This window comes from Phaeodactylum tricornutum, chromosome 9 (assembly GCF_000150955.2).
Source record: "Phaeodactylum tricornutum CCAP 1055/1 chromosome 9, whole genome shotgun sequence".
Classification (NCBI taxonomy): domain Eukaryota; phylum Bacillariophyta; class Bacillariophyceae; order Surirellales; family Neidiaceae; genus Phaeodactylum; species Phaeodactylum tricornutum.
The window spans coordinates 926,572-948,170 of record NC_011677.1 but is presented as its reverse complement, the minus strand read 5'-3'; the positions used below and the strand labels follow the sequence as shown (position 1 = coordinate 948,170).

The following is a 21,599-nucleotide window of genomic DNA, read 5'->3' as shown; positions in this document are numbered from 1 at the left end:
CAGTCAACGTCTGGACTCTTACATTTCGGAACGTTCTCCAATTTGTTTATCTATGCCTCTATAATGGCATGCATAAGGTTATTCATTTGGAAGCCGCGCTCTATCAAGTCTTCTCTCAAGAGGTTTGCGACAGCGTTGCTCGCACAGTTTTATTCTTCCTTCTTTTCGTCAGTATTGTCGGTTTCGACATCAACCGCACCCGGTCCTTTAAAAAGTGCATCAAAGTAGTCGGGCTGGACGGAGCAAACATAGAACTTCTCGCTAGGAGTAAAACCGTTGAACGAGCTGGCAGCTGCCATAGTGTAAGCTCCCATGTTTTGAAAATACATGTAGTCGCCCACCTTGAGTTTGGGAAGTAGAACCGATCGGGCAATCACGTCAATCGAGTCGCATGTAGGTCCAAACACTGTCGAAGCGAAGAGGTCGCGGTAGTTGGAGTCTGAGAAGTTGCTGGACGTCTCGAGTTTGAGGAAACCATCCTCTTCCGTGGCTACAATCTTTTCTCCGGGTCCAAGAATGCGAGGACGCACCGTGGCATGGTCGAACATACTGTAAAATAGGAATGGCAATCGTTAAGGGGAAAAGCAAAAAGTTGCAGTCCCAATCTCACGGTAGACGTACATGTTGTTGAAGGCCCCGTACACACCATCGTTGATGTAGTAGGAGTAGTCGTCCTGGAGAGGGGCTGCATCGGCCACCGCTTGTAAGACAAAACCGTTCACGGCGGCTTCGCCAGCCGCGGCCAGCGTGATAAGGCCACTCGGGTCGGCTCCTTCATCATTGATGTTGGCTAGAGAGTAGGTCATACCTTCGACCGAATGTTTGACCTTGTGCTTTTGATCTTCGTCGGGCGGGCCCAATAAATCGGCCGCCGATTCAAAGCCTTCCTTGTAGAAGTCAAGGGCGTCATTGTAAACATCGACTTCTTGCTGCGCTAGCTGCTGTGTAGCGTATAATTTGGAGTAATCTGCCAGTTCCTCCTGAATGGTGGTAAGAATAGCGTCCGCATCCTTGTCTTCGGAAATCGACATCCCACGCTGGCGAACAAATTCACCTTCTTCTTCACGGCTCATGTCACGCAGGTTTTCGGCGGCCTCCTTGTCATCAATCGCTTCGGGTTCGAAGGAAGAATTCATTTCATTCGTACGAGCCGCAATTACGGAGCAGCACAAAGTAGCACAGGCAGCGACAAAGTAGCGTCCAGGTTCACCAATGATGCGAACGGAGGGAGGAAACATTTCGTCAATGAGCGGAGCCACTTGTTCGGCAATTTCAGTGAAATACATAAAGTGGCCATCCCCTTCTTCTTCGCTGTCGCTGCTGACGGGCGATCCGACGTCCTTGGTATCCACTTCGTCGACCACGTCTTCGTCAAGATCGGCCGGATTCCACATACTGTGTGTTTCTCCCGGGAAACCACCGCCAATGTCCAAGACTTGCATATTCATGCCGTACTCTCCAGCAAGGTCGAAGATTTCCCTGGCGTCTTTCAGGGCTGCTTCGTAGCGGGAAGCGTCGCGGCAGCCGGAGCCGACATGAAAGGACACCCCGACCACTTGGAGGCCGTGCTTTTGTGCAGCGGCCAGCAATAGGCGCCATTTGTGACGAGGCGCACCAAACTTGGAAGAAAGACGACACTGGGATCCCCGGTCATCGGTGATGATGCGGAGGACGAGTTGAATGTTTTTCGAAATGGAGGCACACTTTTGAACTTCCATTTCGTTGTCGAAGGTAACCATTTTAACGCCCTTGCAAACGGCTTCGAGGAGCCCGAGTCGCGATTTGCAGGGATTGGCGTAGATGATGTCGGGCTTGGTGGGCATGTCTTTTGTGGCTTCCATCACCAGACGTATTTCGTTGCGACTCGCACAATCAAAGTTGCAGCCTAGCGTCGCTAGGGTCTTGACAATTAGAGGGTCGGGGTTGCACTTGACAGCGTCTAAAATGCGTTGCAAAAGGAAAATATAGGAAGTAGCAATGAGAATAGATTCGACGAACGATTGTCCCTGCATCTTCCGACCGAACTTGACTGCTTTACAGAAATTGTTGCTCATACTATGTCGCCTTGTCGCTCTGGCTGTCCAAGTGTGATTTTGACTGTCCCTCGCAGTTGGCAGTGACACTTACAAAAAGGCTCCACACGTGGAAAGACTCGTCTCCATTGGTAGACCTGAGAAACGAGGACACCAATGTCGACAACGTAAAAAGAGTCTTCCAAAGGCATTAAATCGGCGGTAGGCTCAAGATCCGCAGCACCGGGAAGATTCAAAAACTCGTGCTGTTGTTCGCGCCGTTGGTGAAGATGGTAGCGAGCGGCGTTTTTAAGACCCCTACCGACCGATGCGCCGCCCAAAAAGACGCCTTCCTCACGAAGCACATCGGAAAGACGAATCGCAGCTTGAGAGGAATTCATTTTGGAAAAAGACTTGGCACGATGATGGTGCTGTGGTCGAGTCACCGCGGCGGTTGTAGAAGACATCATTTGCTAGAGGGGTGATTTGGGGTGTCTTTTTTGTGTTTTTATGAATTTACAAAATAGCCCACCAATTTTTGTGTGACGAAATGTGATCGGAGGACGAAACACACTCAAAAACGTTTTTGCGTGTGAGTTTCCGTGTCTCTTGGGATTGCCTACTCACAGTCAGTCCCATTCACTGTCAACGTCAACGAACGAGAGTTCCCTCGCCGATGATTTCCGGAGACCTCTTGACTTCGACTGTGAAATACGAAACTTAACAGTGCAACCAACTACTGTAAATGGGTTTTGATGCATTGAAAGCTTATCTTGTAGTGGTACTGGATCAGCTAAAAATGGAGCTCGTGAAAAGAAACCTGCTAATCTGGTGCAGACTGACGGGATTGATTTCCCAATCGAGCTCGAGGTCCAAATAAAAAAGTGACTACTTTTTCCGACTAATGACCCGTAGGAGCCAAGGAACACTGCTCTTACTGTGTCAATGCCGTTTCGTGGCAAAGCTCAGCTCTTCTCGTGCATCTTCGTAGAAAGGTTAGGTAAGAAGTCTTTCGACAATTCGAGAGGTCTATCGACAATTATAGGGTGGTGCTGGCTATGAGTCGACAAACGCACGACCAGCGGTCGCGCCTCCAAATCACACTTTACTCCAAGACTTCAATCCTCGCTACCCCTAGTTTGGAAAGTATTACCCAACAAATAGCACCTTTGGTCATTTCGTTACTTGACTTATCGGATGTGCGTGGCGATGTTCCAATATTGCAGCAGAACGAGTACGGTGCTCGCGAGTTAAAACGTGCCGATGTAAAACGAATATACACTTGATTTGTCAACGCCTAGCTTTTATAGATAGCTATGACAAGTTCACGAGTCAAAATGAGCTCCTACGACGTCCACCTGCCAGCCGAAGCCTTCACTCACAGTCGAGTGTTACTTACTGTTAACATACAGGATTCATCTCGGCCTAATTTGAATTACTTCAATTTTAAAATTACTTTCTCCCTTCCAAATAGAGAGTCTCTCGAAAGACATAATAGACATTGCCCTTACAAAACCGGGCGAGTCAAGGAATACCTAACTGCAAAAGACACATCTTATCCCCGCTCGCTAACGAAGTCCACATGGAGCTTTCAAATTTGTTTAAAAGAGTTTTGCAGTGAGTCACCTCCCACTTTTAGATTTTTGATGAATCAATGCACAATCAGGTTGCGTGTCAGAGGATTGGGACTAAGTATTGACTGTAAGATGGGATTCGCCCTCTCCGAATATAGACAGCCGGGGCTTTCTGTTTTTCTTATTAATGTCAATTAGAAGCCGACACGTCAGTTGCTCTGGTCTACTGGATTGTAAATGGACAACTCTCGTTTGCCAGACCTTTGTGGCTAACTTCAAAAAGACCTTTCACCCACTCATGATCCGCCATTTGCATTTTCCAGACGATTTCTTCATTAAGCTTTGATGAGTGAATGGTGTTGACGTAGGCTAGGATTGTATTATATGTTCGCCACGAACACTGTGTTCATCAGCCAGTCGTAAATGGAAAATGTGACAGCGTGGTTGACAGCTGCCCTTAGCATTTTAGCGTCGAGACCATCGAAAAAGATCCCTATTCCTCCATCTCGGTACAACTCACACACAACTTGCCAAGCTGTCGGATTGGCGCCTTCGCCGGTCAAGTTGGGTTGCATACCACCTTCTGTGTTTTGCAGAGTGGTCTTAACAACGTCAATAGGATAAACAGGCAGCCAGGACGACATTCCCGCGATTGCCCCAAAGATCAGTGGCGCCACCGTGGCGGGTAGTAAGGAAGCGATAGGGCTCTGGGATAGAAACCCGTACAGCCAAAAATAAATTCCATAAGATGGTATTTCTCGGGCCAAAGTCGCCCCAAGCCCACGGGTCAATAGCCCCGCAATACCTTCATTGTGGAGCACTACCTGAAGGCAGTACAGCTCGTTCATATACTTGCCGGGTGACGATGATTGCATCATAACTTTAATACGTTCAATAGGAGCCACGACAAAACTGGAGACGAAACCTGCAAAGCACGCAGCAACTAGCAAAATGCTACCCGTCGAAAGGTCTTGCGACCAGTCGGATGCTTTTAGACAAGAAAGCGCATTCGCGTTTGCCGAAAACGCCAATGCCTTAATGATGGCTTGACCTATCATCATGCCCTTCACTCCCGAAAAGAAACCATCGAGACCCTCACGATTCCATATGACGCCAATAAGCTGGATCATGTTGAGTTTTTCGGATTGAGGAGACCACGTCCCTTCACCCGTACCAGTAGCAGTCGTAGTAGTTGCAATAGTACCAACATCATTTCCGAGAGAGCGCATGGTCTGCGCTTTGGTTTTCAACGTGTCGAGTGGGAAGGCAACCCCGACCCCAATCGCACCAGCGGCACTGCCTGCCAATACACTAAGCAGCGTTGGGCTCAGTGCTGTCAGCTGAGTACCGGCGTCGGCATTCCCTCTTTGGCCTATTGCTATTCGGCGTACTGCCCCTCCACGAAGGATACGAGACACGGATAAGTTCATTTGTTTGATGTATCGCCCTTGCCTGGAACCAAATCTACCCGCCGGGAACGCGACGGTGATGTAAGGCAAAAGGAAACATAGTCGTGTGAAAAAGACATCTTTCATTCTTGAGTATATATACAGCTCTAGTGCAGATAGGTTGTCCCCTTTTCAGACCAAGCTTGTCGCATTAGACGCGGAGGCGATTGCTTGCGTCGTTACCGAGTTGACATTTCGTCGGCCCAACTAATAGAGACTTACGCGACGCAAGCAAACAGATGGAAAGCATTACGAGCGTATACGGGTAGGCCCCGGGTGAGTGACATGCGAAGGATAGGTTGTGAATGCACTGCCAATCCACAGGAGCGGAATTACTCTTTAAGGAATATCAACCAGGGAACTGTTTTCCTTTCTCGTGAAACGAAAGACAATTCCACAAACAAACAGTGAAAAATAATGATCACTCCATTCCCACATTGATAGTGACTGAGAACTCGGATACCAACTATATGACACTCTGGAGCACGAGATCAGCCTTCGTTCTACAAGCAGGTTTACGTATATAGGGTAGAATTCAGAAAGATTGAAAACGGGTGCCTAACAAATACCAATAAAATCGTTGCTGTTTGGGAACAGCAGTTTGTGTACAAAAGAGACTTCATTTACAATACCATGCCTCATACCACCTCATGATTACGAACGTAAAAGCACAAGGTGCGTGAAAAGTCCGTGATTTGTGTGTACACAATACAACAAGGTTGGAAACAACGACCAGGATTTGATCTGTTCTTCACGGGAAAATCTCAGGAGCAAACAGGGTTGTTTTTTAATGAGAGGCGTGTCGAAACATATCCATGACTATTTCGAATACGGCTAGAAAATAACAAAGGAATTGGATGAGTCAGCTAGCAGAAGGTCAACATACCAGCAAACATGGGCCACTTGTATGGCGCGATTCCAGGCAAAACTGTTGCCGAACAAATTGGAAGAACGTACCAAACGTAAAAGCGTGATGCACAAACGCTCGCAAAAGCTTGGCGTCGAGCCCATCATAAAACGCCGCCACACCGCCATCCCGATACAGCTGTTGCGTGACGGACCACATGGACTTGTTCTCTGCTTGTTCATCATCCGTGTTTTGTATAATCGTTTTGACTTGATCCACAGGATAAATGGGCAACCATGAAGCCATTCCGGCAAAGCCGCCAAAGAGCAAAGGTGCCAAAGCTGCCGGAACGAGTCCAACGTACGGACTGGCCATAAGAAGACCGTACAACCAGAAGTAGATGCCGTCCGAAGGCACCTCTCGGCACAGTGTGGCTCCGAGCCCGCGTGTAAACAAGTCGCCGGGTCCTTCTTTTCGCAAGACTGACAAAAAGCAGTCCATTTCAGACGCATATTTGTTTGTCTGCTGGGCTTGCATGAGCACCGAGACGCGTTCCACGGGAGTCACCACAAAGGATGCGACAAACCCAGCCATGCATGCGGCCATTAAAAGTGTCGCGGAGTGCGGCAGATTGTGTGTGAGGGGGTTGACTTGCAAAAAGTCAATCATGTAGGCATTTGTTGAGAAAGCCATGGCTTTGACAATTGCTTGGCCAATCATCATAGATTTGACACCGGAAAAGAACCCCTGAGGGCCTTCCCGTTCCCAAATATAAGCAGTAATTTGCATCATATTGAGGTTAGCGTTTCTGGGTGTCGATTCGTCGGTTACTGAAGTTGAGGCAGAAGAAGTAGAGGGTGAAGATGATGTACTGGTAGCAGGGTTGGAGTGGGTGGTAGATGTAGATGTGAATGTAGGTATAGGCAAGGTAATAGTAGAAGACGACAAGGATTCCATCATGTATTCCGCTGTCGAAGACATGGAAGCGGACAGCGACGTGGAAGAGAAAGCTTCCGATCGCTCGGCTTCGGACGCTGTTGTCGTCGAGGACACTGGATATCCGCTTTGCACGTTTTGCTGTTGAAGTTGGAGTTGCTTTTTTCGATTCGCTGCCGAGTTTAGTATCACTGCGTTTGTTCGAATGGTATCGAAAGGAAACGCCACGCCGATGCCAATGGCACCCGCGATTCCCCCTGCAACGATCGTTTCCAGAACGGAACCATCCGCTACGAGCCGACGGGATGAGGCGCTATTGGCGGAAGGGCGTCGGTGGGACAGCTGCTGCTGCTTTCCCGCTACACAGTGGTGCCGCTTCCCGCAACTGTAGGACTTATCGAGAGTAAAGCTCAACGCTGAACATGGAAGCAAACAAAAGCACCAGAGAAGGAACGAATTCATTAAGCACACACGGAAGAGCAAAATCTAAAGATGTTTCCGCAAGCAATAAATGCAAATGAAATCTCAATACTCGTTCGTTTGTTCGTTCGTTTGTGCAATCGGAGAGCTAACTGCGTTCGCTTTTGTCTTCTGTGTGCGTGTATATTTGTTGTTGTGTATGTGTGGGTCGAATGGTGTCAGGCAGGCAATTCGAAAGACCTCTTGATGGAGGAAGTAGTCGCTTGTTGGCGTGCAATGGGATTACTGACAGAGAATTTTACTCTGGACGTTCGCCGTTGAAGTTATGTTTCTCTCTTTTTTCTTTTTTTGTCTCGATTGGGACTTCGTGAGACGCCACACAACGGAACGAGATCGAGAAACCCGAGCGGGCCCGTCTCGAGAGGAATATCCACCGTCTGTTTATCCTAAACCATCTTTCTCACTGCTGACGTGTTGTCCCAAATTCTGACATTCTGCTAACTCCCCACTGGTAAAATTTGTCGCAGTAATGACGTGGGATCCGACAGGCTGGAACTTCAAACCCGTACTGTGGCAGATTGGGGACTCACCTTCGGCGGACCGTCACACACGAATGACGCACTCGTCGTCCCTCCGTGAAAAAGTCTTTTCGTTTCCAACACCGTCTGGAAACACGGAAATGAACAATCCCCAATAACACCTAGCCCTACCAAGCGGTGTGACCAATTTGACGGTGACCTTGAATTCGTTCCTTACGTTTTTATGTTACTGTTAATACTCCCATCGGCGTCTTTCAGGTTACAGTTCGATCACGTGACATTGATGGGGATTTTCATTCACAGTCAGTTAGATGGCTCCGACTGACTCATGGCCAATTCGAGCTTGTGAGGAGACCATTCCCAATCTTGCTTTCAACCGCTTTACAAAATTTGAGCTTCCTAAACTCCCTCGCCTTGCAATTCTTGTTCACTGTCAGTTAGATAAGCTGTAAATTACCTGGACTCAGGAGAAAATCCGAGAGGCTTCCAAAGATCACGGACATCATACCCCAACTGAAAGACATGGTCGCCGTCCACAGTTAGAGCGATAAAATCCCGCAAAGTGACCATGCAGGCACATTCTCCACTAATAAAAGCGTAATTTGCTGCGTAAAAGTCGGGAATGGAAGCGAACAAGAGCGGTCTGGAAATGCGGCAAGAGCTCTTTTTTCTCTCGATTAACAACATCATTCAGAATAGAAAAAATGACAACGATATTATAGCAAGAAAATGAGGGAAAGTACACGCACTGAGATTAGCTGGGCCAACTGATTAATTGACTCAAATTTACATCATAACTGGAACTGGATGAATGTGAAATTCGAAGATATGCCTTACGATTTTTTCCTTAATGAAATCGCTATGAATAATTTGCAAAACGGTTAAAACGAAGTGAAATTACTGAAGCGTAGTACCTCAAAGAACTCCTTAGCTCCTTTCATAAGGTCAATGTGAGACGGTCACTTTCTTCAGTCACGTAAAATTTAACCATATAGCGCTTGATAAAAATTGCCTTCTTTCCAAAATACATGTTTAAGAAATTGATTTTGATCGTCTCGAGAGCAAGGTATATCATAAATGGATCGGCATGAATGCGACCCTCGAAAATATTCCGGAAAATTTTTCCCTTCATGGAATCGACATAGCGTGAATTATTTGCAAAACAATAAAAATAGCGCAAACTTTAGTGAAGCGTACTATCTCTTTAGCTTGGTATGTGCTAAAACAGCTATTAGCCATATGATAATTTTAGCGCCTTTCATAAGGGCAGTATGAGACGGTCACTTTCTTCAGCTACATGAAATCTACCCATATAGCGCTTAAAAAAATTTCTTTTACCTCCGGAATGAAAAATGAGAATTTTTTTACCAAAGTATTTATTTACGAAATATATTTTGTAAAATGATTCACCACTTGTTTAAATAGGATCAAAGCTCCTTCTGTGTCAATCTTTGGATATCAAAGAAAATGGTGACACGAAATCGATTCCAAACTAATTTGCAATGTTCAGTACTTGCCTCCTTTTGCTTTCTCGTAAGGAATGAAATAAGGATATAGCCATAATGATTTCATTTGCATACGTATTCACAAATCATGAACCATTTGGGAAAATTATGTAATTGCGTTCCCTTCACAGAATCACACAATTCTGTTTCTTCAGTTATCAAATTAACTTGAGTCTCGGTGCTGTGCCTTCTAATTTCATGTTATTAATTTATCCGACGCGATTCAATTCTAAGCAAAATACGAATCATCTAACTCTTTAAAAACTTGAAGATATTCAGGTTGCACACTTAGTTAAATTTCTTGAAGAGTATATTGGCAAATCATCAGTAAATGTGCGATACAACAATTTTGTTGACTTTACCCTTAGAGCCGTATCCGAGATGTTGGACATGACGATTTCACGGCTGGAACCATTTAAATGTACTTTTGAAAACCGTCTTAACCCCGAATACTTGTGAAGTATGTTGAAATTAATTTTCACAACGTCCTTTCCTTTAGTTTCCGATTTTATATGTTTTGAGTATGAGATAAATTCTATGTATATGGATGATGTTGAAGGGGGGAGCATGGAAGATTGGAAATCGTGTCAGCCATCGATCTTAGCTTTACAACATTCTAACAAATTAAGACTTGAGGGAAATTGCCGCATCAACGATTTTTAGCTCAGTCGAAATAATTCAAGAAACTAAAAGAAACATGTTTAGACAACATAGCAAAATTGTCAGATGTAATACAATGAATTCAATCAATATTTACTTCATTTCAATCATTTTCGTTATATTAGGTCAGAAAGCAAAATGGTTTCAGCTCATAAAAGTAGCCATCCATCTCCTACTGTCGGTGCTTTTATTGAAAGCCAGTCTTTATCTGGGTTTGAATGTTTATATAAAACGCATAAAAATTGCCGTACATAAATTATTGCCTTCGAATCTAAGCTTTCTTCTCTAAAAAGTTGATTCCTGATGAGATAAATAATCATATCCAAAAAAATTCGCAGCCTCGAAAAGTGAGTATCAATAGCTCTTAAGCTTTTTCCTTTGAAATACATTTCCTGACGACATAGATAATCACAACAAATGTAAATCCACAGCCTTGAAAGTGGGTTTCAATAGGTTTAGCATTCCCACTCCCAGTCAGCCACCTCTTCCAAATCAACACCGTTGCCATGGATATACTTTTTGTGTTTGGCAAGGAGCTGTCTCATGTCTTGACTGACGTAAGGTGCAAGCCAACGGGTTTTTTCGGTCACCGTCCTGCAATGGTGCTCAATTATATTGCATATATCAATTACCAGATGGAAGCGATCAACTCCGTTCATCACACATCCATCGAACGGTGTACTCATCGTTCCTTCTTCCTTGTATCCTCGAACAGTGAAATTTCTGTTCGATCTACAAAATATTAGCTGTTCTACCAGCTCTGGATAAGCATGAAAATCGAACAAAACTGGTTTGTCAGTTGTAAAAAGCGAATCAAACTTTTCATTGCTCAATCCATGCGGGTGATGACTCGTGTTGGTTAATTTCATGAGATCGACGACATTGATAAATCGAATACGGAACTCTGGCATTTTTTTACGAACAATAGACACCGCGGCAAGAGCTTCTAGCGTCGGAACGTCACCCGCACAAGCAACAATTATGTCAGGTTCACGACCTATATCATTTGATGCCCACTTCCAAATACCAATTCCCTCTGTGCAGTGCTCACTCGCTTCTGCAGGCGTAAGCCATTGATGGGAGGGATGTTTGCCGGCTACCACGATGTTGACGTAGTGTCTCGAGGAGAGACAATGGTCCATGACCGATAGAAGACAGTTCCCATCCGGTGGCAGATAAATACGAATTATCCCGGGTTTCTTACTAGCCACATGCTGCAAGAATCCCGGATCTTGGTGTGTAAATCCTACGAAAAATTGAAGGAGATAAGACTGGATAAGAGCATCCGAATCGATCCAACACCGAACAGTAGGAATTGCCTTACCATTGTGATCCTGACGCCAAACGTGCGACGAAAGGAGAATATTAAGGCTTGAGAGCTCGTTTCTCCACGGAGTTTCTTTGCAGATTTTCAGCCACTTCGCATGCTGGTTAAACATGGAGCTTACTATGTGGATAAAAGCTTCATATGAATTCAAGAGGCCATGACCTCCAGTGAGTAGATATCCTTCCAACCATCCTTCGCATTGATGTTCGGAGAGCATTTCTATCACACGTCCGTGGTCAGCAAGAGTATCATCGTCGCTATTCAGCGAGCCCATCCATTGCTTGTTGGTGGCTTCATACACTGCATGAAGGCGATTTGACGCAGTTTCATCGGCTATTAAAAAACTCGGAAGAGATTAGAAACATGTCACTCCTGTCTTTCATTGAGACAATGTACCAAACTTACGCGAAAAAATTCGAAAGTTCTTGTGCTTAACATTCTTGATGATCACATCGCGCAAATATGTTCCTAAGGTAAAAGTATCGGAGGCTTTCGCTTTCCCGCGTGAATTTTTGTCAATCTTTACCCCATACGCTTCGTAACTGGGTAAGAGAAGGGGGGAAATAACTGGGTTCGTATAGGGGTTGGATCCCATTCGGAGATGTCGTGGAGGAACCAGTGCTTGTAGCTCGGGGAGCAATTTCCCATTGTCGTCGAATGCATTTTCTGGCTGATAACTCCTTAACCATTTTTCCAAAATATCTAAGTGCTCTAAATTTTCTGAGGGATTTGAGACAGGGACTTGGTGGGATTTGTAAGACCCTTCGATCTTGACGCCATCAACTTCACTTGGTCCTGTCCAGCCTTTCGGAGTTTTTAGAAGAATTACTGGCCATGTCGGTCGTCGAAGCTGGAGCCCCTCTTCTAAATGAGTTCGTGCTTCCTTCTGTATCGATAGAATAGTGTCCACGGCATAGTCTAGCTCTGCCGCGAATTTTGGATGCATCTCCGCCGGATCAGAACCCTCGACAATGACTGGGTTGTACCCATAGCCTCGAAAAAGAGAAAGCAACTCTTCCTCTGGTATGCGAGCTAAAACGACCGGATTCGCAATCTTAAAACCATTGAGATGAAGGATTGGTAAAACGGCTCCATCTTTTGCAGGATCTAGGCACACATGTCATGTAAAGCAGAGCGTTAGCTAGAAAACTTAGGACTGTTCCTGCACGTTACCAGGTTTGACTTACTTAAAAATTTGTTGGAGTGCCAAGACGTAGCCAAAGGGCCAGTCTCGGCTTCGCCATCCCCGACGACGCAAGCCACAATCAAATCAGGCTTATCAAACACCGCGCCGAAGGCATGCGACAAACTGTAGCCCAGTTCGCCTCCTTCATGAATGGATCCAGGTGTCTCGGGTGCCGCGTGTGACGGAAATCCGCCGGGGAAACTAAATTGCTTGAACAATTTTCCGATACCTTCTTCGTCCTTCGATATGTCAGGGTAGCGCTCTGTAAACGAGCCCTCAAGGTAAGTTTGAGCAAACATCGCAGGGCCGCCGTGACCGGGCCCACAAACGTAAAACATGCTGAGTTTTCGTTCACAAATGATACGGTTTAAGTGGACGTAGATAAAGTTCTACAAGAAATGAATGGCGGCGTCAGATTCAAAAACTAACCGTAAACGCTCCTCTCATAAATCTTACCTGACCTGGGCAGGTACCAAAGTGTCCGAGTAGTCTCGACTTCACATGGTCAGGTTTGAGCGGCTGCTTCAATAGTGGATTTTTGTCCATTAAATAGATCTGAGGGTTCACAAATAAGTCTAGTGAGAGATATTCCGATGAAGGAGCGAATGAGAACTTATAAGGTTTTCATGGACCAAAGCATACCTGTCCAACAACAAGGTAGTTGGATGCCATCCAATATCTATCCACCATCAGAAAGGCTGATGGAACAGTTTTTCTTCGCGTCTTGGTCTCGTTGTAGGAAGTCTTTTCGTTCATCGTGTCGTCGACCAGTTTGAATATATTTTGTGAAATGAAATTTTCTATGCCGGTGCAGCTTTGGCTCGAAGCGTGGAAGACACTTTGGGATCACAAATTCTGTCAGAAGTCTGAAGAATTTCTCCCTTTGGACGGTTTTTCTGTTTTTCCTCTACACTCATCGAGCGAAAGAAAAAGATTTCTCCAGATTTTAACATGCCCCAAAGGTTGTGAAATTGGATGTGTACAGTGCCGTTTCTCTGGGTATTGCCAGATACAACAATGGTCCAAGACTCTCGAAGATCTCCGATGGCTGATTTCCATCAACATAAGTAAATTTTTGTTCACCATTGTAATAGGTCAACTTGTCTCTATGCAACAATTGCTCGTGCACGGTGCCTAAACCACATTTTTCATCGGAAACGAATCTCAAGTATGCAGTGCTTTATAGTTGTGAACGCGGGCTCATCCTCGTTGAAGCTTGCAATTTTGGAAGAAGAAAAGCAACTTGCCGGGTTTTCTGCGGAGCATCTCAACTCGAAAGAATCCAAAATCACTGCTTTCGTTTCCCCGTCATACAAAGACACAAAGTACATAGCAAACTTGAACTATGAGGAATCTTTAAGGCAAATTTTTGAAATCATCAAAGCAGAAAAAAAGGAAGTGTTAAGGAGAATTACGGCCGTGGGTCATAGAATAGTTCACGGGGGAGAACACTTTACTCAAGCTGTGGTGGTCGATAAAGCAGTCATGGAAAAGATTGATGCCCTCTCCCATCTAGCCCCGCTGTACGTATACGTAGATTTTGGAGGTGTACATTTTGCAAATATGCGTGTCTTACCTTCACAACGTACAGTCACAATCCAAACAGCCTCACGGCTATAAAGCAGTGCAGACGAGAGCTCCCGAACATCCCAAACATAGCCGTTTTTGACACTTCGTTTCATCATTCATTGCCGGCGAAGTCTTCAACGTATCCTCTTCCCAAGGCGTATCGCGACGCAGGGATTCGGAAATATGGCTTTCATGGTACGTCCGTGGAATTCGTCGCTGACAAAGCCGCGAAAATTCTCCGCACGCGAAAGGAGAGTCAATCCTACAACATTATTGTATGCCATCTCGGAAGTGGTGCGTCGGTGACGGCCGTAAGTGGCCAAAAGTCCGTAGAAACTTCTATGGGGTTTTCGCCGCTGGCTGGGTTGATGATGAGTACGCGATCTGGAAGCGTAGACCCTGCGATTGTGTCTTACGCTGTGGAGAACTTGGGAAAGTCCGCAGACGAAGTCTTGCTTGACCTAAACAAAAATAGCGGTCTTAAAGGAATGATGCAAGGGGCCGAAAGGTCTATGGTACGCCTCCTCGAGAAGAAACGTGAAGGAGATCAAGACGCTATGTTGGCCGTTGAAATGTTTGTCTATCGACTAGCTCAGTATATAGCAGCTAGCGCGGTAGCTTTTCAAGGTTGTCTCGATGCCCTCGTCTTCACTGCAGGAATAGGAAGAAATTCGGCCCACATCAGACGTCGATGTCTTGAACAACTCAAACCACTAATTTCGATTGAAATCACGAACGACCTCAATGCTGAAAACGGAAAGACTACAAATGGTGTGCTGAGTCCCTTGGACGTATGGCCGGTTTGCCTCGTCGTCGAAAGCAACGAAGAACTGGCGATTGCAAAAAAGTGTGACCACGTGTTATCAGATTTATAGACTATTTTAAAGCGACTTTTCGTCCATGGCTTGTTGCAAGGGGTATGAAAAGAAATATTCACCGATTCAATCCAGGACCTAGCAGGTGTAGATTTGGTCAGTCATTGGACGCCAGCGTTCAAACCCCTGAGCCCACATTTCGTTTAAATTCATTGTTGCAGAAGGAGGAAGAAAATTGCCACAATTGACGCTAGTGCTTCAGCAAAAATGGTAAAAGATTGGCTGCCGAAAGAGCGCATAGCCTCTCCATATTCCTCGACCTTCCCGATGATGGTCGTAGGTGATGCGGTTGGTGGAGTGTCAAGGATGAGATCGCCGTTTGGATAAGCACATAAGCATGGCTCCAAAACGAAGCGCGGAAGTTCGTCGAGGCAGAAAGAGCGAGAAATCGCAACAGGATTTTGTACTATGTTTTGGAGTTGTGAACATCCAAGTTTGAGAGGTCGGTCTTGGTAGATGAACTCAACAGACCCCGAACTAGCCAGGATTTGACAATCTTTACATCCGCAAATGTTACAACCTTCTTGATCAATTGCTGTGACCAAAGTTATGACAGTGAGGAAGAAAATCCGCTTGCATGAAATCATTTCTCAGGTGTTCCAATTTTGAGAAAAAGTAAAGAAACAAAAAAGATCGTGGCAAAACATGAAAATCATGTATGAGAATTTGAAAGATGGTGAAGGACTTGCATAATATGACCCGAGAGCCCAAGTGTATTTATTAAATCTATCGAAACTAAATGACTGTTTCGTATTGGGAATGTCTTTTTATATCGTTTTTCTGAACTCACATGTTATGCCAAAGGAATGGAGTTCACTCTAATCGTTTTCCAATTTGCCAGTCAGCATCGATTCAGCTCGATTGGTACCTCTAACGATTGAAGGTTAATTTCCATTCGAATCGCAAGAGGCAACAGTCATCTTCAACAAATAGACTCACAGTCAAGACTTTCGTTGACATCCCAGAAAGATCGCACGAAATCGATCATTTTAGTCGCCGACGACTGAAAATAATCCGAATAATGAAGAATGTGGACGAGCATAACCCGTATGTCCAACGCTGCAATGCAAGCGAAGACATGATGGGACAGAAAGTTCGCTTCTTTTCAAGAGCTGGTTGTAAAAGCTGAACTACCTCACTCTACTTTCAAAAAGGAGCAGAATTTTCGAAAAACAGTAAATTCTTAATGTGCAGAGCTTGAACCAGGTTGCATAGAAGAGTGCATGCAAAGAGATTGATTCGCGACATGTCAAAACCGAACACCACTCAAGATTGAATTGATGTTGTCGCTAATGTTGGCCGCTCTCTCCGCAATATCCAGCGGTGTTTCTCCGTTTCTATTTTCGCTGTGTATACCATCAGGGAAGCATTTGACCAAAAATTTGACGGTTTTCAAGTCTGCACCAGCCAGCACGCAAACATGAAGGGGAGTTTGCCCCAAATCGTCAACCATTTCAAGCGCCGAATGGTGTGCCTCCACCAAGGTTCTTATAACACCAAGTTGCGCGTGTTGACCCAGCGCTAGATGAAGAGGGGTAGAGCCGATATTGGATCGAGCAACACAGCCTAAGCTGAATTCGTTTGTGAGGATCTGAATTACCTCGAGTTCTGCATCACTATCACAAGCGAGATGGAGAGGCGTAAGACCCTCCTTGTCCCCGAGCTGAGTAGCTAGTGGATTTCTGTCAATCAGAAATGACACTACGGTTTCTGGAGCGTTAAAAAGACAAGCCATGTGCAGAGGTGTTCGACGAAAACGATTCAGTTTCGCCACTAGATCAGGACACTCCTGAACAATGAATTGAACAACTTCATGGTGCGCCTTGTAGGAGCATGCGTAGTGCAGTGGAGTTCCAAGCCAATCGTCCGCTTCTTCCATTGCATCGGGATTTGCTTTGAAACAGGTTTCGATGGTGGAAAGAGAGGCGCCTAGTGTACAGAGCACAGATAGTGGATACAGAGGCTCAGCGAATCCATCGATCTCGTACATGACTCTGCACGAAGCCGGAAAGTCGACTATTAAGCGACGTACCGCGTTGTCGGAAAAACAAGTGTTCTCACTCCATGGATCAAAGTTCATAAGCTTGAAAAGCTTATTTGCTTGAATGCGGTCCATAGTGTCTTTAAGTTCTCCAACATACTTATTCTCCTTGCACATGCTGTTTGCTTTCTTTTTTCCTTTATGTGTGTCAATACATTGCTTCAGCTGGTCCATCTTTTCCTTTTCTCTCGCGATTCTGTTTGCTGCTCTAGCCGCAGCTTTATCCTTTCGTCTCTCGCTTTCAATATCGCCTCGAATATTGAGGGCTCCTTTTGCCTTGCTGTCCTCAGGGCGAAATAACCAATCCGGTGGCTCACTTATATGAGGAATCTGGGATTGTTTGATTTTCACAACCTGGTTTGACAAAGTGTATTTTTTTCTCTTGGGACTTGATACCTCTTTCTTCTGATAGCTGCTCTCAGGTACTTCCTCGTCAATGCTGCCGCCTTGTCTGCCGCTTTTCCCTTTTTTCTGTGCTTGTATTGGATCCAATTGCCTTTCCTTCTTTGTCCTTTTCTTCTCATAGTCTGCGCATACTTCTTTCTCTTCTGTCCTTTTCTCAAGTCCGAGCTCGTTGTTTGTAGAATATTCGGCAATGGGGCCGCCATCCTGTCCGTCCCACCGCTTGTGCCTGGAAAGTCCTTTTGCCGGTGCCAGTCCAAAATGCTCTGATTTTCTAAACTTTTTCTCTTCAGCGACTACCCCGGCCGCGCTTTCCTGGCGACTACGTTCTTGCTCTATAATTTCAAAAGTCTCGTCTTCTTGCGATTGGACTCCTGAGTTCCCTCTCGTTAAAGAGCCGCTGGCGGTTGTCTTGGGCGTCGCTCCAATTTTCGTGTTACCAAGGCAGTCAAGTTTCAAAGCGAACGATTTGTTTGCGAGAACCAAGGGATCGCATGAACCAGATTTATTTGTTTCTGAGTCGATGATTACTTTATTTTGAATTGTCACTCGATCGTCTGTAACCGTGTGAGCCTTTCTGCTTTCTCGATCAGCAAAAACATCTTCTTGCTCATTATCAATAATTGTTCGCGATATCCCATTGTCACTTTGCTCGTTTGCATCATACCCTGCAGTGGCTGCGTCGTTAATCAAGCTAGAATCAACTTCGCTTGATACTTTCTTTTCTACTCCTAAGACTCCAAGATCAGTTTTTTTCAAGTTGGCATGCCCTACCTAAAGCAAGCATCAATCGGAAGATGACACAAGGCAGGAAGCCCCAGAAATCAGTAAGTGGATAATTTTGACCTAGTGAAATGAGGATACCCGATAGATACCAGACGAAAACGGGGGACATCTTACCTTTGATGAAAGAACTGGAATCGTCACTACTGATAGGTCATGTGGCACTGCAAGAATTGGTGTGGGCAATGCAGCCGTCTCCTCTGCCGCCAGCTTCGAAGAACAGCATCCCATGGCACGACTGAAGCGCACTTCCTTGAGCTGTTTGAGTGATCGTGAAGTGGTCTTCCACCCTTAAAGATGCATTTGAGTGTGAAAACGGGCTGCAATCAAGAAAACACAAAGACTGACATTCACGGCCTAAGGGAAATCTTGAAAAGGACATAGATGCGCGGTGGCTATGACCGCACGAGGATCTCTATGTGTAGAATAATATTCAAATATCGTAAAAAGGATCTAAATCTGAATGACAAATTTACCGTGAACCATCAAAGCTGCCTAACATAAGTATAAATCTTTTCTCATCCGTCGTTCATTGTAAATCCGCTAGTAGCCGAAGCGACATCGTTAAATGTAACACAAGTCGACAAATTCTGCTGACGGTGAGGCACCCAGTGATCAGAGGAATCTGCACGAGACCTGGTCACAAGCAAAATGGTCACTCGTCAGCCTCTTTTTTCTCTATAGTTCGCTTTCCCGAAAGAGAGATTTTTGCCGCTGACAGTGACTGTGAATTTCACACAACTTTACAAATCATAGTAGAGGAGGCTACAACTTGTGACAGTACGGATTGGCTCAAAATACTCTATGAACTTTGCCAACTAAAAATGAAATGGAAAGCTCCTCATACAGAGCAATTAACAAGAAATCAACGGGAAAGGCTTATCAGGTCCTTTCTTATATCAATTATAACATAAATTCGTTGCTTTGTGAATCGACATTACGAAGTGTATCGCATCATGACAAAGACCGACAGAACCAGAAGCTCATTTCTTTTTGCCCTTTTTCTTGTTGTTTTTCTTCTTTTTCTTTTTCCCGGCGCCCAGAGTTGATCCGTCGGATTCGGCTGGAGTCACGGTGCCTTGCGCACTTATCTCGTTCGGACCGTCATCGGCACCAGTACTCTCGCTTTGGTCATTATCAATTGACGCCAGGTTCTCGGAAGTGTTCTGGCTATCCACCGTACTGTCAACTATGTCTTCCTTGCTCTCTCCCTTCAAGCTGTTCGAGCCTTCGTCCTCCTTGTCAGTAAGAGGCGCAACAGTTCGCTCCTTGTTTTCTACTTCCCCGTCGACATTTACGTTCACGCGGGCAATTTCGTCTCCTTGATCCTCCACGACGCCTACTTGTTTTGTTCTGGATTGGCTGCTGTCCGATTGTTCATTCATGCTCTCCGTTTCTATGACAGGTTCCTCAACCTTCAATTCCACTGCTTGCTCCACCGGCAAGAATTCATCTGCCTGTAGCGAAACACTGTCACTACCTGGGGCGAGTTTCTCAGCGCTTTCAGTTTTTTCCTCGTCTACGATCAACGGGGCAGCAGGGCTTTCAATGGGTACTTCTGTTTCGGGAAATGTCGCGTTCTTGACGATTGATCCTAAACTTGTGGCTTCCGCTACGTCCATCAATTGAGTGGTTGTATTGGAGGTGACGACTGTACCTTGAACAGAGTCTGCAACACTGGACAAATCCGATGTCTCTTTTGGGCCAGCTGCGCTTGGCTCCACCGCGACCGCCTTCGATGACGACGGCGGGGGTACCGACGAAAGGTCGGCCGTAACCCGTTCGTGAGGAGCTTCTACTCGTATCTTTTCTAGCTCCGAGGAGCACTCCTCCCCGGTCACGTCGCCTGCGCTTTCACGTTTGGAGTCATCCGTCTAGATTGGAAGGTTTCAAGAGAAATCGCCGGCGTGAGAAAAGAACCGAAAGATTGGCACCGCGCTACTGACGCCCTCAAGCAGTTTTTTGGTTCACTGCAAGAGAACAACGCTTCTCGATACGTACCTTACTCGTCGGCGAGGGAAGATTGCGGGACGCACTGGCCGAGACAGTAGTCTTGGTCGTAGGTACCGGAGTAGCGGACGCTGCCGCCTCTGTCGATGCACCGCAACCCATACTGCTGCCGAACTCGATATGTGAGAGGGTGAGTGGGAAAGAGAGTTCGTTGCTCCCAACGGTACGCCTGAGGACGCCGGCACGACAACGGCTCAATGTGCTTCCTAGCTTGGCACACGCGAAGTCCCGTTCGTGTGGTCTAAAACTGCCAAAAACCCAGAAAACGAGAACCCTATTTCCGGCTCATTAACGTGTGGAAGGACGAGCGCGCGCAAGGACATCAAGTAAGGTCCAACGGTCGAACTTTAATCGTAGTTGTGCTGAATCACGGAGTCGCGAGCGGGATCGCGGTTGGCTGTTTTGTCGTGGATACCATGTCTGTTTTTTGACTGTATGTAAGCAATAGTCCGTTTTGCAGTTATCTCCATTAGTCGAATAGGGAGAGGGATAGGGTTTCGGATACTGACTGCTCCAAGGCACTTCCCACAGCAAAAACCACTTTTTATATTGCAGTTAATACAAGACAAAGTGTGCTTTTGGCAACCTAAACAGCTGAAATTTCTGTCTTTTACACCAACATTCAATTTGACAGTGAGTGATCCAGTGTAGAATTCAATGTTGTCAAAATGACCCAATTGCCATCTTGGGAAACACCTGAGAATCTGCAGCATTGGTTAGGCCTTCACAAAAAGACTGCCTGCCTCTTTGGTGGCTGGTAGGCATCTCCCATACAACTGAGACCATGACAACAATCACATTGCTTTTTGTGTTAGGCAACTGGATGAAGAATCCAAGTTTTTGTCTGAGTCCTCCGCAGCTGAAAAACAAATTGCCTTCCAATTGGCAAGTTCAGTAACTTTGTCACATTTGTTGCACCAGGAAGGTTGGCTGCCACATTCAGATGAAGAGCAGTACATATCAAAGGATTCAAAACAAGATCCAAAAGCTGACAAGCTTAGAAAATGCTGGAAAAGAATTGTTTTTCTAGTGGTACAAAGCATTTATTCAAGAATTTTACCGCTTTTCACAAACCAGTAGCTCACATTGCTCCTCATTTAAGAGCTCTTAACTGCAACAGCAGTTGTCACATGGCTGTTTGATTGGTAACAAGGAAAGAAGCAATTTTCTTGCAGCAGTAGGTACTGTTTTTTGTTTTGGTTGGCATAATGCTTGCAGTTTTGAAATTCAACTGTCTGATCTTTAACTGAAAGCACAATGTGTTTGCAACATCTTTTTCTCAATGAGGACCCTTTTGGATTGCCCAATGCACAACTTGTGAAAGAAAAATGCAAAATTTCTGCAACATTCAATAGCAAGAGTGTTGCAGAGCAGAACAATGATTTATTGCTTAGCTCTTTTGGATGCTGCCCCTCATACCTTTGACTCCTCTTTCCAAAATAGACATTGCTTGGAATTTGCTAGT

General features: G+C 45.5%; 6 protein-coding genes across 6 annotated transcripts; 1 reads left to right on the top strand and 5 right to left on the bottom strand.

The window, feature by feature from the left end:
• Positions 1 to 236: 236 nt before the first annotated feature.
• ODC2 (ornithine decarboxylase 2) lies at positions 237 to 2,224 on the bottom strand (the record flags this gene model as incomplete). The annotated part of the gene is made up of 6 exons (XM_002180509.1): positions 237 to 406; positions 476 to 549; positions 622 to 685; positions 1,079 to 1,300; positions 1,397 to 1,939; positions 2,128 to 2,224. Coding segments are annotated over 6 exons (1,170 nt in total), but the record flags the coding sequence as incomplete, so codon positions are not given.
• Positions 2,225 to 3,966: 1,742 nt separating this feature from the next.
• PHATRDRAFT_36259 (predicted protein) lies at positions 3,967 to 5,016 on the bottom strand (the record flags this gene model as incomplete). Its single annotated transcript, XM_002180508.1, has 1 exon — positions 3,967 to 5,016. One exon carries the CDS (start codon positions 5,014 to 5,016, stop codon positions 3,967 to 3,969), a length of 1,050 nt encoding a protein of 349 aa, XP_002180544.1.
• Positions 5,017 to 5,983: 967 nt separating this feature from the next.
• On the bottom strand, positions 5,984 to 6,670 carry PHATRDRAFT_12788 (predicted protein; the record flags this gene model as incomplete). Its single annotated transcript, XM_002180507.1, has 1 exon — positions 5,984 to 6,670. A coding segment is annotated over one exon (687 nt), but the record flags the coding sequence as incomplete, so codon positions are not given.
• Positions 6,671 to 10,396: 3,726 nt separating this feature from the next.
• PHATRDRAFT_36257 (phosphoketolase) lies at positions 10,397 to 13,210 on the bottom strand (the record flags this gene model as incomplete). Its single annotated transcript, XM_002180506.1, has 5 exons — positions 10,397 to 11,601; positions 11,674 to 12,375; positions 12,456 to 12,843; positions 12,911 to 13,009; positions 13,097 to 13,210. 5 exons carry the CDS (start codon positions 13,208 to 13,210, stop codon positions 10,397 to 10,399), a joined length of 2,508 nt encoding a protein of 835 aa, XP_002180542.1.
• A 414-nt stretch (positions 13,211 to 13,624) lies between these two features.
• Positions 13,625 to 14,898, top strand: PHATRDRAFT_36256 (predicted protein; the record flags this gene model as incomplete). The annotated part of the gene is made up of 2 exons (XM_002180697.1): positions 13,625 to 13,977; positions 14,046 to 14,898. 2 exons carry the CDS (start codon positions 13,625 to 13,627, stop codon positions 14,896 to 14,898), a joined length of 1,206 nt encoding a protein of 401 aa, XP_002180733.1.
• Positions 14,899 to 18,895: 3,997 nt separating this feature from the next.
• PHATRDRAFT_46323 (predicted protein) lies at positions 18,896 to 20,507 on the bottom strand. Its single transcript, XM_002180505.1, has 2 exons — positions 20,126 to 20,507; positions 18,896 to 19,998 (listed from the first exon to the last, which is right to left on the bottom strand). Exons 1-2 carry the CDS (start codon positions 20,234 to 20,236, stop codon positions 19,108 to 19,110), a joined length of 1,002 nt encoding a protein of 333 aa, XP_002180541.1. The 5' UTR covers positions 20,237 to 20,507; the 3' UTR covers positions 18,896 to 19,107.
• Between the last annotated feature and the right edge of the window lie 1,092 nt (positions 20,508 to 21,599).